Genomic DNA, 16194 nt, shown 5'->3' with positions numbered 1-16194 from the left:
AATTGGTTTGGTCCTTCTCTATAGCTGATGTATTGTTTTGATTCCTTACTGTTGATCTTGGACTTTTCTTTTGTTTAGGCTTCTTTTTTATAAAAAAAAAAATTATTACGTCGTTTTTTTTGGCCTGGAGTTGCATACTTAGTCTACATATTTTTTCACGTTATAAAATCATCTTTAGATGACACTGATAGGTTGGACCTACTGTTTTCATGTTTTTTTTTCTTTCATTTTTTTTTTCTTCTTCTTTTTTACTGTTTTCATTTCCTTTGCTCTTATGTGACAAAATGGCTACTTAGTCTACTAAAATTTTTTATCTTAACAAATAAAACTTTGTTTTCTATACTTGGCCGATGAAGAAATTTTCGTCGATTTTCAAGGCCTTCCATGTACAAAGACGGGTTTTTATTTTAAATTTATTCATTATTTTTTAATTCATCCGATAATTATTTATTCTCTTATTAATATTTTTATTAAGTCTCATGCAGGTATCTGAAGTTACTTTTTTGAAGATGGCACTCAAAAGAAGTTCAAATAGCTTCTTAAATTCTTTGTTTTTATTTTTTTTACACTCTTAAATTATGCAAGCATAAAATATAGTGAAACTTTACTTTTTAGGGTGTAGGTTAGTGGTATTTATTTATGATCTTCTTAGGTGATTTAAATTTTATGTGTTTTAGACAAATTAATAATAGGCAGTTATTATTTTTGTAGCTAATATTCTTATAGTTATCATGTTTCGCTCGAGTTTTAATTCAATAGCTTAGCACACTTAAGTGAATAAATAGGTTGATTTGACTCAATATTTAGGCTTTAGAATATACTCTCATAATTAATTGATTAGGCGTACATACTTAGCTAGTTAAATTAGTTAACTCATTTCAAGTGCAGAATAATTTCATGTCCATTTTTTATACCTTTGTCACATACCCAAGCTTCTAAATTACACATAACTTTCTTTTAAAAATAATTATTATACCGCATATGTATAAAATACGTATTGCATGATTTTTTATGTGAATAGTCATATTAGTTATTCTTTAGTCATTTTTTGTAACTAATAATCAAGCCTTTTTACACATCCCTCGTATAGTTAAATTGGTCCAGCCGGGAACCACATTTGTGGATTCTGAAGAATGCCTAACACCTTCCCTTCGGAATAATTTGAACCCTTACCTAGAATCTCACTTATTTTCGTAGACCATGTTAAGCTGCATATATTAATAATTTATAGGTACCCTAGTATACCTTAAGTGCTAGGTGGCGACTCTGTACATAATTAATCATTTCAGAGCTCCATAAGTTGTGCTTTGTTTAGCCTCGGGTAAAAATGAGGTGCAACAGCCTAAATTTCAGAAAGTTTTCATTGAAACCGTCAGTGTTACGATGTAGTGTTACGGTCCGTAACGCATGTTACGGTCCGTAACATATCACCGTAACATCAGCCAAATTTCCAGAGAGTTGCCAAGTAAAGTCACAAGTTACGCCTCAGAAGGACGGTCCGTAACACAGGTTACGGTCCGTCGCATGGTGGCCGTAACATCAAGCTGACAAATGACGAACTGAAGGACAGACCGTAACTTGGGTTACGGTCCGTAACGACGCCGCGTAAGGGTGTTTTTGTCCAGAAACTTGGCGCGATTTTTGTCCCTATAAATACTTAAAGTAGGGTTTTTATTTCATTATTCAGATTTCTTTTGGGAGCATAAACTCTAGGTCTTAAATATTAGAAGTGGTTGGAGCATTTAAAGCAACAACTTCACTCTCATTCCATCTTGTATTTACATTGTAAGTATATTATGTTAACTTGTAAGCTTTCTTTGTTAGCCAAAACTATGAGTAGCTAATTTTAAAGCTAAGGTTGTGGATCCCATGATGGATATTATGTGAATGGGTTTCTAATATTGATATATGCATAATGGTTGTTATTATTTATTCTATCTTTGTGAGTTAGCGTTGGGTAATGATTGCAAGCATTAGCCGAAGCCATTATATTAACTTTTCTTGGAAAAGAGAGTTAATATTGGTAAGATTGATTAACAATGACTCGAGGCGTTAACCCTCGTTTAATAGACTAACTTAGGAATAAGAACAAGTCTAAATTGGAATTTTTGGTCGCTCTTCGATTGCAACTCTTTTATATTCGGAAGAATCATAAAGAGGAAATACTGCTTAACTGTTGGGAAACATTAGGAAGTCCTTAAGAGATCAAGTGCATATTCACAGAACAACCATTAGAAATATATCATATTGAAACCTGAAGCATAATATCTAATCAAGTTGGGGAACACAACCTTAGTCTCTCTTTCGCATTAATTATATTTCAAATCAAAGTATTCAATTACATTATTCAACAACCAATTCAAACTATCCGGAATAAGATTAAAGCCTTTAAAGACTAGTATCACATATGATTAGTACTCTTTTCTCTCCATATTCCCTGTGGGATTCGACCCCAACCTTGTTGGGTTACTATATTTGACAATGTCCGCTTTACGCCATTAATAGGTGTAATTTGAGCGTATCACTCCTCACATACCCAAACCATCTCAGCCTCGCTTCCCTCATCTTGTCCTCCACTGATGCTACTCCAACCTTATCCCGGATATCTTCATTCCTAATCCTATCTCGCCTGGTGTGCCCACACATCCATCGCAACATTCTCATTTCCGCAACTTTCATCTTTTGGACGTGAGAGCTCTTGACTGCCCAACACTCTGCCCCGTACAACAAGGTTGGTCTCACAACCACTTTGTAGAACCTGCCTTTAAGTTTTAATGACACCTTCTTATCACACAGCACTCCTGAGGCAAGCCTCCATTTCATCCACCCTGCGTCAATACGATGTGAGACATCATCATCAATATCCCCATTTTCTTGTATAATAGACCCGAGATATTTGAAACTTCTTTTCTTTGGGATGACCTGGGTACCAAGCCTCACTTCCACGCCAGACTCGTGTCACGCCACTGAACTTGCACTTCATGTACTCTGTCTTGGTCCTACTCAACTTGAACCCTTTAGACTCCAGAGTTTGTCTCCAAACCTCCAGCTTAGCGTTCACTCCGCTGCGTGTCTCGTCGATCAAGACTATGTCATTCGCAAATAACATACACCATGGCACCTCACCTTGAATTCGCCGCGTCAAACAATCCATCACTAGAGCAAATAAAAATGGGCTAAGAGTTGATCCTTGGTGCAACCCCATCTCCACTGGGAAGTACTCCGAGTCTCCTCCCACTATCCTTACCCTGGTCTTGGCTCCCTCATACATGTCATTGATCACCCTAGTGTACGCTACAGGTACACCTCTGGCCTCCTAGCATCTCCATAAAACCTCTCTTGGCACTTTGTCGTAAGCCTTTTCTAGGTCAATGAAAACCATGTGCAGGTCCTTCTTCCTCTCCCTATACTGCTCCACCAGTCTCCTCACAAGATGGATGGCTTTTGTAGTCGAGCGCCCTGACATGAATCCGAACTGTTTCTCTAAAATGGGCATGCCTCTTCTCACCCTCATCTCCACCACCCTTTCCCACACCTTCATAGTGTAGTTTAGCAGCTTAATCCCTCTATAGTTGTTGCAACTTTGAGTATCACCTTTGTTCTTATACAAAGGGACCATCATACTCCACCTCCGTTCCTCAGGCATCTTCATCGTCTTAAAAATAATATTAAACAATCCAGTCAACCATTCCAAATCTGCCCTGCCCGCACTCTTCTAAAACTCCCAGGGATCTCGTCAGGACCGGTAGCTCTTCCCCTGCGCATCCTGCAAACAACACCCTTAACCTTCTCCAACTTTATACTCCTACAATACCCAAAGTCGCGACGCCTCTCAGAGTACTCCAAATCTCCAAATACAGTGTCTCTCTCACCTTCTTCTTTCAAGAGTTTATGGAAGTATGACTGCCACCTCCTTCTAATGAGAGCTCCCTCTACCAATACTTTGTCATCCTCATCCTTGACGTACTTTACTCGATCCAAGTCCCGTGCCTTTCTCTCCATCACCTTGGCTAGCCTGAACAACTTCTTATCCCCGCCTTTGTCCTCTAGTTTTGCATATAGACGTTCGAAAGCTGCCGTTTTTGCCGCCGAACCTTCAACTTCGCTTCCTTTCTCGCAATCTTATACCTTTACCTATTCGTCCGCTCCTCCTTCTCACCTTTGTTGTCTACCAACCTCGTGTACGCCACTTTCTTTGCTTCCACCTTTCCCTGGACTTCTCCATTCCACCACCAGTCCCCACGTCGCTTATCACGGCGACCTCTCGAGACTCCCAGGACATCTCTAGCTGTTTCCCTAATGCAACTCGCCGTCCTATCCCACATACTGCTTGCGTCCCCCCTACTCTCCTAAGCCCCCATAGCCATCAACTTCTCCCCCATCTTCTGGGCACTCGACAAAGTCAGACTCCCTCACCTGATCCTTGGCAGGTCATCCGCCACCCTCTTTCTCTTCTTCCTCGTAATCCCCAAATCCATCACCAAGAGCTTATGTTGGGTCGTAAGGTTGTCACCCGGAATGACCTTGCAGTCTTTACAAAGACCTTTATCCTCTTTTCTACGGAGCAAAAAGTCTATTTGCGTCGTAGCTGTCGAACTACGAAAGGTTACCAAGTGTTGCTCCCTCTACGGGAAACGTGAGTTGGCTACTACCAATCCAAAGGCTATAGCGAAATCCAGAAGTGAGACTCCTCCTCCATTCCTGACTCCGAGGCCGAAGCCTCCATGCTCATCCTCATAACCCCCCGAGGTTGAGCCGATGTGTCCATTGAAATCTTCTCCTATGAATAACTTCTCGGTGGGCGGTATACCTCCCACCACTTCATCTAAATCCTTCCAGAAGCGCCTCTCTCCTCCTCGTCCAAGCCCGCTTGTGGCGCGTAAGCACTGATAATGTTCAAGGTAAACCCTTCCACAACTAACTTAACTGCCATCATCCGGTCATTGACCCTCTTAACCTCTACGGCCTGGTCCCTTAGCTCACTATCTACTAAAATACCTACCCCATTCCTATACATTGACTTACCCGAGAACCATAACTTATACCCGTAAACATCCTTAGCTTTAGATCCTACCCATTTGGTCTCCTGGATGCAAGCTATATTAATCTTCCTCTCCTTAAGAATCTTAACTAGCTCTATGGACTTCCCCGTCAAAGTCCCAATGTTCCAGGACCCTACTCTCAACCTAGACTCTCCCTGACCCCACTTACCCCCTCTAACCCTAGCTCCCGTCCCCAACCGAGAACATGACCCTCGTCTACCATCGCTCACTATAGCCACTAAGGGAAATAAAATCAAATCAAAGATTTATCTAAAACAAACAAGAATCAATACTAAAGCACAATTATCAAGAGACTATATGCAAGTCAGGTTACTATGACAAGAAAATAGCACTATAAGCTAAAGGAATAAAGACAAGAATTTAAAGTCAAGAGTCAAGAATGTGTAGCAGGAAAGATTTAACAAGGTTAAAAGACACGTGAATTAATATGAGCCACCAGAGGTACCAACTCCAGGTGAAAACAATTTCAAAACAAAAAAAACTTGTTCGCCGCCGGAGTACTGTTCACCGCCGGAAACCCACTGGCGGAGGTTTCCAAGTGCAGAAACGAGAAGACAAGAGGCAAAAAAACAAAGAAAAGAAAGGAAAAGAGGAGAGAGGAGAAGAGAGAAGGAGAGAAAAAAAAAAGGGCATGGCCGGAAAAGTATACCCGTCGGCGGTGGTTCGCTGCCAGGAAGGAGGGGGTGGGGCGGGGTGGGGTGGGGAGTTATTGTTATTACCGTTGAGAGAGGGAAGAGAGAGAAAGGGAAGAGAGAGGGTTTTATTTACCATTGAGAGAGGGTTTTATTGGTATAACATATATAACCAATCTAAAATAATGATAATGGAAATAGATAATTTTCTATTTTGCTCAATCTGAAAACTACGATTCAACCTAATGGTTGGGTAGTAGCATGTAGTTGGGAAACAAAAAAAAAAAGGAAGAGAAAATTAAGATATTAGGGTGTATTGATTAAAGAAGAACGAGAAAATTAATTGAAAAATAGAATTAAGATAAAATATTAAAAGAATAATTGTGGACGTGGATTCCTAGTTTAATGGAACGGATTTACTAATTCTCCCAGATTTGGTGGAGTAAATGACAGTGTGTGAGTGTACCCAAAAGTTATAAAAGCTACTATTTCTGTTCAACTTTAAGAGTTATGCTAATTATGTTTACAACTCTTAAAGTGTGACTAGCAGTGTAAATTTCTCCTACACTGCTAGTCATACTTTAAAAGTTATAAACATAATTAGCATAACTCTTAAAGTTGAACAAAAACAGTAGCTTTTATAACTTTTGTAGCTTTTATAACTTTTGGGTACACTCACTCAGAGTCATTTACTCCACCAAATCAGGGAGAATTAGTAAATCCGTTCCATTAAACTAGGAATCCACATCCACAATTATTCTTTTAATATTTTATCTTAATTCTATTTTTCAATTAATTTTCTGGTTCTTCTTTAATCAATACACCCTAATATCTCATTTTTCTCTTCCTTTTTTTTTTGGTTGCCCAACTGCATGCTACTACCCAGTCATTAAGTTGAACCGTAGTTTTCAGATTGAGCAAAATAGAAAATTATCTATTTCCATTATCATTATTTCAGATTGGTTATATATCTTATACCATGTATATTTTTATTATATCATATCTATTTTTGTGAAAATACCATGTATATTTATGGTATAAATATATTTTTGTGAAAATACTATGTATATTTATTGGATAAATATGCTACATGAAAAATATGTTTCAGTTGAAAAAAATACCATGTATCTATGTGTAAATACTTGTTTTTTAAAATACCATGTATATTTATGGTATAAATATATATTTTATGAAAATACCAAGTATATTTGACTAGTATTTGTTATGTATAAATATATATATATGTTTACGAGTATAATTAGATATATACACAAATGCGGGTAAGATTTATTTTTTTCTGCAAAATATACCTTAGAAAAGGAAAGAACCAATTTTTTTTGAATGTGTATCAAATATGGAAGATAAATACTCTGTCCAAAAATATAGGAAGAGTTTCTTATTGATCCTCATTCAACTTAATTCTAGGGATTTTTGGGGAAGTTGATAATATTTAATTGCTATGAAATGAAAACTAACTAATGTTGCTACGAGCTTGAAAGTATTTTTTAACTATTGCCAAGTTATATTTTTTTCCCGAGTTATAAACGAGCTCATCCTAATTTATCCGAAAAGAACATGTTTTACACAGGGTCTTAATATTTTTAGTCAATCGGCTAACATATTTTCACCCACCTAGTCATAGAAGTTTGTAGTTATCGTTGGTATATATATATATATATATACACCGCTAGCCATACGTGCACTAGGAGATCTTCATACGTTCACCCTCCTAGTCGTTAGTGTATAATGTATATACACTAGTTATACACATAGTAAACAGTGATTTAATAACTATACACTGCATACTAGCTGCTATCGTAAAAGTAAACACCCTTGTTCTCCCTTGTTTTTGTTATGGATTTTGCTGGTTTGATGTTTTAGTACAAAACATGCCTTTTTTCAATGATCAATCTTTATATTTTAAAATTGGAGGATCGCTCTAAAGACACCAGACCAATGTGGTCCTACCTAGTGGCAGAGTTAATTGAAGGGGTTTGATCAAATTCCTTTACTGAAAAATTATACTATAAAATAGGGATGATACCCTTTATATAAGTAAAATTTTAAGTAGTTATCAAGGAGGTTCAAAATTTGCTCTAGATGGTAAGTTTAAATCTTTGATGTGGCAGTCTTGCATTTTATGAATTCTTTGTTTGGATTTTTGGCTCCACTTCATACCTTTTCTCAAATTCCACATATAGCAGGAGTTTAATGCACAATATGCACATTACTACTCTTTACTGCCAATCGAGAAAGCAAGTTTTTCTGGTATTGCCAATTAATAGAGAAAGCAATTTCTCTGGTAATCTTGTCAGTTTGTTTGGGAAAAGATATGCAGAAAAAATCCATTTTCACAAAACTACTTTGGACATTTCAGAGAAACTGTAAAATGAACTTTTAATGATTACCGTTTAACTATTAAATAAATGTTTGACCACTTTACAGTGATAATAATAGTAGTGATCGAAATGAATGTAACACTTTCATCAGTCTTTTATCTTACACATATTTTATTTGCAACAGTACATTTCTATCCTTGCCAAACCGGAAAAGTGTTCAGTAAAAACTAAGAAGAGTTTCAAAGTAAAAACTAAAAAGGAAGAAGAATAGGCGATCGAATAATCGTACAGAATGTAAATTCTGCAGCCTTTTATTGTTAGTTGTAACTTGCAAGTGAAATATACAAAGTTGTACTATTTATAACCGAAGATGTATAAATGCAAAAAGTGACTTCGATCGATAGCGAGAGAATGAATTAATTTAGTCCTCCTTCCATACACTTTTACTAGTTCAATATATGAAAAATAGATTTCTCTTTTATTTGTCCATTTTAACAAATTGATAGAGATTTATTTATTTATTTATTTTAATGTTACCCTTATCATTAAGTAATTGTTTCCACACTTTTAGAGTATTAGTAGTCAAAATTATATTTCCAACGCATAGTTAATATGGATAACTCAGTAAATTAAAATAAACACTTTAAATGATTTCTTAAGAGAAGGGCAAAGTCGATATTGGACTAGTGAAAAGGAACGAAGGGAGTAAGAGTTATCAACTTTTGCACATTGAAATGAAGCAACTAAAGTGAACAATTAGATTGATTAGGATTGACTATCAACTTTGAATTAGTAAGTTTACAGTATATTTAAATTATACAACAGCATTCCAGTCATCATGCTAACTGAGTTTAATTAATTTATTCTATACAACAAAATTATCCTATCTTTAGGGGGAATTTAGATGACTCTTTCGAGTATCCAGGGGTTAATAGGATTTAAACATATAGTTTTGCAACTGTACAATTTCTATAAACCACAATTACTTGTTCGTCTATTATTTAATTCATAGGAACAGGTTTGACAATAGCCAAAGTCATAACATGAAATGTGCCATTTCAATGTAATAACTAGTGTTGCTTGATAAACTAATACTCCTCCTTATTTGGTCATCATAATAATTTTTGATTAATTAACTAAAGTCATGTATCTAATCTACTCTCCTAAACTAACAGACATTTCCCCTTGGCTTAAGTTCTTCAAGTCTTAAAGTATCTTAAACGAATTAAGAACGAGTTTAAGTAATATATCTTGTTAGTGTAAATAATTTGTATACTGTTAGGTTATTTTCACCTATTATAGCAAGTAACATGCATAAGTTTTTAAGATTTCAAATCCATATAATAAAAAGACAAAACAGTATGTATCTTTTGGATGATTTAATAATGTAAAAATTTATTTACACTCCTATATATAATATACAAAGCTTAAACTCATTTAGAGAATACACGTGGTTGGCCATAAGTGCCAAATTGAGAGCTCAAATCTATATATAATATAAAGCTAGGCATAGACAATCTTATGTGGCACCTCTCTATGACCTCCATTGGCATTTATCTTTTTTCTCAATTTTTTGACTTTTGTCCTATTTTTCTACACCTATATGCTACTAAAAAAAAAAAAAAAAATTCAAAACTCAATTGTTAAAATAATTCTCAATATACGTAACTCACTTTTTGCAATACTCAATATTGAATACTGTTTAATGCATTTCACTCTCTTTAGTAACCTTTAAGACCATCATTATCATTTCATGAGTTGTAAAAAACCTCCATCTATTTGCATTCTCTAATTAAATAACATGTCTCCTCCACTTTCTTTTACCTAAATTTTTATGGTTTAATCTATCTATAAAAAACAAAAATATCCATGGACGATGGAATTGTGATGCTAAAGTTGCTGGCCAACTACTTGAGAAGACTGAATTACTATTCCTAATGTGATAATATGGCACCAAAAGAATTCCTTCAAACAATCATTTTTGTTCTTCGCTCTACCATCCGGTACTTTGTCATTCCTTTTAACAGTTTGCAAGCATAGTTTCATCTGTTAATAATATTTTGAGTTGGGTAAGATACGGATCCTTGACTACAAATTCATAGAATTATATTCCATCACAAAGCAATTACAACATTATTCTTCTGACGCATTTTTTGATTTTTGATCTTTAGGTTCCGGATCTCTTCTGAAACAACCAACTTTATTATTGTTGTGCTTCTATTCCCTTAAATGACTTTCTTGACTTATCACTTTAGATGTAATTCTTATTACCTTATTTTTAAGTTTTTAGTAATTCATTGATGTGTTATTTTTGCCTGATAATTATTTTTTTAATTATTTATTCTCTTCTATTTTTCTGATTTGGTGCATGAGTGTAATTTTACTTACCGTGTATGTTTTTTTTTGTAATTTATTCATGTGTTATTTTGATTGATAATTATATTTTTCAAATGATGTTGTTCTCTTCTTTTTGGTTTCATTATGCTTTAGGATCTGGAAGTGGAATTTTCTATTTTGATCTCCATAGGTACGAGTTTTCTGGTAGTGAAAGCAAGTTTGTTGAGTATTATAATTTTAGCTGCCTCTCACCATCTTTTTGTCTCACAATATTCCTATTTATATTTCTGTTATTTCCTCCTCTCATTTTATGTGTGTGGTTTTGTTTGTGTGTGATCAACATAAATAAATAGATTAATTTTATTTATTTATTTATTTAGTTGTTTAATCTTTTATTTCTAAAGTTTTCTTTTTTCTTCTTCTCATTTAGTTTATCAGAACAATACATATTTTTTTTTATAATATTTCAATTCTTATTTGTTGAAAGTTATTAATCAGTTATTTCATGAAATAGTCTAAAACTGATCTCATCAGATCAAAGGACTTTCGTGTGATTAAATGGATGAAGATACAATGTAAAACATAAGAAAATAAAAAAGCCTTGAGGAACTTGCTCTTTTATTATTGTCCTACGACGGATTCTCACGTTCTCTTTCTGTAACAGAATGAATAAGTGTGTTTCTACATTTATGTATATCATTTTTGTCAGCTTCTAATTAATTTGACTATATTAATTTTTATCCCTCTTTTCTTTTCAGTAATTTTTAATGGTGTAACACACGAGTTTTGTTAGAACCGATATCCTAGAAATCTTAGCAGTGCTGGAAACCATGTCAACAACATATTTTTCATAGCTATCGATTGTTAAAGCCAGAGTGAAATATGATACATGTCTAACACATTAGAAGCCAATCAAATAATAAGCATGTAATTCTTTTAGAGTTTTTTATAATTCATTTCATGAATCACACAATGTTAATATTTTTTATGTGAGTAGATAACACATGGTAGTATTTGGTATGCAATGAATTCACGTGAGAATTTTTTTCAGTCGATTAGTTGTAAAAACTATTGATACCGTGTAATGTATCATGAAAGTACATGTTATCACCATACAAATCAACTTTTATACAAACATTTTTGGATAGAAAATAAAATAAAATTTAATTTAGAGGATTTTGAAAAAAATTCACATACAAAATGAAGGTTGTTTTGACTTTGGCTAGAGAATAATGAGAGAGAGAGAGAGTGAGATTGTATGTCTCCTAAGAGAATTCTGCTTTCAACTTAAAGAAAGTGATGGAATGCATACTAGAAGGTATTTACAGAAAGAAACACATTTTTTAAAGTTTAGTATAAAAATTGGAAGAGTAAATAAGGGTTGTTTCAAGAAAAAGTTATAAGAGAGATTATAAGATATTTGTAAGAACATAGCCATTTGATTCCAGAAGGTGAATAACTACAAACTTTAGTACCTTAGAGGAATTAAAATAAATAAATCAAAGTAAAATGAAGAAGGAAAAAAACATATCACTATATGTAACAATACATTTATGTATCACTTCTTGTATACATATGCATATTTAATGTCAATATTGATTGAATATTAACAATTATTTTGTTAACTACTAATGATAATAGCTGTTAGACCAAACTCCTCTCTTTCTATTTTCCTGAATATATTAAAGAGGGAGAATGGAAAGAGGAAAAAAAAGGATAAAGAAAATAGTACGAACCATGTTTCATGCTTGCTGCTGATTAGCCTATCTGAAAAATTGAACAGTTTACACACTTATATGATCCTTGATGAATGAAAATCGCACCATATGTGTGATTGAAAATAATATATTAGTAATTTATTAAATTTATGAATTAATTTTATATGCATATATAAAAACATTTTGTTACATATTTTATATTAATAAAAATTACAAGATAGATCCTTTATTAAAACTATTATTATCCTTTTCGATCGCGCGAAGCGCGGACAACTTCACTAGTGAAGAATAATTGGAGTGACACCTAGAGCATATTGTAGTAGTTCATGCACCTGTTTACAAGTAACTAATTTAATGCGTTCACCAACAACTAAAAGTTCAAGAAGTAGGAATATAATATTAATGGAAGAACAAAAAGTCGCAATGGCATTAATCCCTTTCTGTTGAGACAAAAAGTGGGTGACCAAAGAAAAGAAAAAAAGGCCTTTAATTTAATTAGTAGCAGCAAATACAAAACTAACAAGTCAACTATTATCCTCTATCTTCCTTGAATTTCTTTTCCTGTCTGCACGTTCTCTCTTTCCACTCTTTTCTTTTCCTCACTCTCTTCTTGTTTTGAGCTTAATTTCTATGCATTTTACAAATATAATTACGCAATCAAGTTACTTAAAATTGATCATATGTATATTTCAATGATAAACATTCTCTCTGTTCGCTTTTACTTGTCCACTATAGCATCCACTTTAGGGATATCAAGAGAAAATGATTCTTCTTCCTGTTTTACTCTTAATATTAACTTCCCATTCCCATTATTTTCGAAGTCCATTGAAACTATACACTAATTAATGAGTATTATGATAAACTATCCACCTTACTATTTGTTAAAGGGAGTAAATATTCTATCATGGACAAGTAAAAGTGAACAACGGGAGTAATTGGTAACATGATAACAACTGATGCTAGCATGCTATTGTAAATTAAGTTATAGTCCCTCTGTGCCAATTTAGGTGGCGAGATTTGAATGAACACAGAGTTTAAGAAAGAAACAAACTTTCAAAGCACGTCGTAAATATTTATATGGCTATAAATTATTCCATTAAATATAAAATGAAAAGTCTAATGTTAAATAACATTTAATTGAAGGAAGTATGACATTTTTTTTAAGTCATGATAAAAAGAAAAGGATAGCACATAAATGTTCGGAGACAGATCCTGAAATATAAAGGTTTCAAGTTGAACAAGATTAAGACAAAATACTTGGAGTGTAAGTTCAGTGACATGATTCATGTAGCAGACGAAGACGTGAGGCTTGATACACAAGTCAACCCCAAGAGAGGAAGTTTCAGGTACCTGGGGTTAGTGATTCAAGACATTGGAGAGATTGACCATGATGTCACACATCGTACTGGAGCAGGATAGATGAAATGGATGCTCACATCTGGTGTTTTGTGCGATAAGAATGTGTCATCTAGGCTTAAGGGCAAGTTCTATAGAGTGGTGTCTAGATCGATTATGTTGTATTGGGAGGAGTGTTAGCCAATTAAGAAAGCTCATGTCTAGAAGATAAAGGTAGTAGAAATGAGGATGCTAAGATGGATGTGTGGACATATCAGGAGAGATAAGATTAGAAATGAAGTGATTCGAGATAGTTAGGAATGGCCCTCGTGGTCGACAAAATGTGGGAACGAGGGTTGGAGATGGTCTGGTCATGTCCATATATAGGAGACGCACAAATGCTCTAGTGAGGAGGTGTGAGAGGTTGGCACCACTACAAAAAAAAAAAGGTAATTTGTGGAGGTTGAAAGTTGCAATTCGTGGGAGTTTTAGCCTCCACTAATAGCTTGAGGAGGTTAAAACCCCCGCGAGTTGCAACTTTCAACCTTCGTAAATTACCCATTTTTTTTGTAGTGGGTGGGCCTGAGAAGAGAGAGAGGTGGGGCCAAACAAGTCCTAAGGAGATGTTATCAGAGAGGATATGACACAGCTTCAGCTTACTAAGAATATGACCCTTGCTAGGAGAGTATGGAGTCAAGTATCAGGGTAGAGAGTTAGTAGGTGGCTGCACGAATTTCTTTTTCGTGCCAGGAGTATTAGTATCGTTTTTACGATTGTTTATTCTTAGATCTCTTTTATAGTTTCCTTCACTCCGTTTATCTTATTGTCGTGTTGTTGTTACTGTCTATTATTACTGTCGTCTTTTCATCTCTCCTTGAGCCGAAAGTCTATCTGAAGCAACCTCCCTATCATCACAAGGTAAGCATAAGATCTGCGTATACCCTATCCTCCTCAGACTTCACCTAATGGGATTATACTATGTAAGTATGTTGTTGTTGACAGTACATAAATTGAGACAAAAGAATAATGCAGAAAAATCTTAACACTGCAAGTCGATATTACTTAAAAAAATTTAATATTGAAACGGTTGATTTTAACTTCCTCAACTTCCCCCACCTGGCCCCACCAACAAGATTCCACGTCACGGGCCCCTTATTTTTCTCTTTTCCTAACATATTTTCTGTTCTTTATAAATTACAAACCCTTAGCCTACAAGTCATCAAATGCCCTCAAATCCAACAAGTCCAATAATTTCCCCAAAGCAGTTATCAGAAAATGGATTCATCTATGAATAAGTCGATGGTGGCTTGTAAGAATCAACAAACAACAAGTCATTCTGATGCACAAGAAGAGAGTGGATGGACAACTTATTTGGAGGACTTTTCAATGGAACATAACAACAATTATAGGGAAAATAACTCATGTTCTGAGGATGATGATGATGATAGTTATGGAAGCCCTTCTTTGTTGTCTGATGCTGCTTCTCATGCTGCTTGGAAGAATTGTAACAATCAAGTTATGAATCCCATGGGTGGCTCACCATTTCTTAAGAGATTGAATATGAAGAAACCAAGGAACAAAAAAATCTCTGATCCTGATTTAGAAGACACTGCTAGCTCACCTGTCAATAGTCCTACGGTAATCTATCACATTTTTGTTCATGGTTTTTTCCCCTTAATAATGGTGGTGTCGGTTAACTCGGGCATACCTTAATTATGTCGATGGAGCCACTTTTGTCCGAGGAGAGTCAATTGATATTCTTCCTATATATATATATATATATATATATATATATATTATATATATTGTTCTCTTAGTGAAAATTATTGTTCAGTACTGCTATTTTGTAATTATTATCAGTGGCGAAGCGCTGAATTTCAGTAAGGGAATTCGAAATAGCAAGATTAGAAACACGACAAAGCCAAGGGATTCAACATCTGTTATATATACGTTAAAAATAATTTTGACCAAATTCCGATGAACTCTTTGTGCTCTCTAGCTCTGCCCCACCTTGTAAGTTATAGCTCTCATCAACACCAGTACCAGATAATCTTGCCAACTAAAACTTAAGCAGAGTAGAAGAAATCCTCACCACTGTTTTTATTTATGATTCAATAATTTTCTTCCTTTTGGCCTTTGGTCTGCCATAATGTTTTGTATTGAGATATCTTGCTTGATTTTAATAGGTGAGTAGCTTTAAGCAGATGGAGATCAATTACCGAAGAGCAGACAACAGTATTGGAAATTTTCTGGTAATATTCTCTCTAAATTCTGAGACATATTAATATGAATCTTTTGAAACAAAAATGAAAAATGATTTTTGTTTTTGGGTCTTTGTTTATTGTTTAGGAAAATGAAGGTGGCTCTAGGCAACATCAAGAAATGGAAACAGTTGAAAGAAAAAATACTATTTGTATTGATGAAAAGAACAAAAGCTATATGGACTTGAAGAAGAAGGGACTTTGTTTGGTGCCTTTGTCCATGTTAGTCAACTATAGAGGCTGATGATCTTCAGAAAAATAAAAACTCTCCTTAATTCCTCTCTCAACATGTAAAAATATTTTTTCTGGTATTGAAGGGAAAGGAATGTATTAGTATGAAATAGTTGAATGTAAGTAAGACTTTTTTTGTTTCCAAGCAGCATGAGAACCAACAATAAGAAAGATGGAAACAAGTTTGTGAATGAGGTACTTCTTCTCTTGCACATGTGTTATTGGACAGGTCCCAATTTTTTATTAAAATATACTATACCTAGAGAAGATTTACACGA

General features: G+C 34.5%; 1 protein-coding gene across 1 annotated transcript; it reads left to right on the top strand.

The window, feature by feature from the left end:
- Window positions 1-14628: 14628 nt before the first annotated feature.
- On the top strand, window positions 14629-16194 carry LOC132618734 (vascular-related unknown protein 1-like). The gene is made up of 3 exons (XM_060333732.1): window positions 14629-15062; window positions 15611-15676; window positions 15774-16194. The coding sequence occupies exons 1-3, from the start codon at window positions 14700-14702 to the stop codon at window positions 15927-15929; spliced, it is 585 nt and encodes a 194-aa protein (XP_060189715.1). The 5' UTR covers window positions 14629-14699; the 3' UTR covers window positions 15930-16194.

Source organism: Lycium barbarum, chromosome 11 (genome assembly GCF_019175385.1).
Source record: "Lycium barbarum isolate Lr01 chromosome 11, ASM1917538v2, whole genome shotgun sequence".
Lineage (NCBI taxonomy): Eukaryota > Viridiplantae > Streptophyta > Magnoliopsida > Solanales > Solanaceae > Lycium > Lycium barbarum.
Note: the sequence above shows the minus strand (reverse complement) of the source record. Positions and strands in the feature narration are given on the sequence as shown.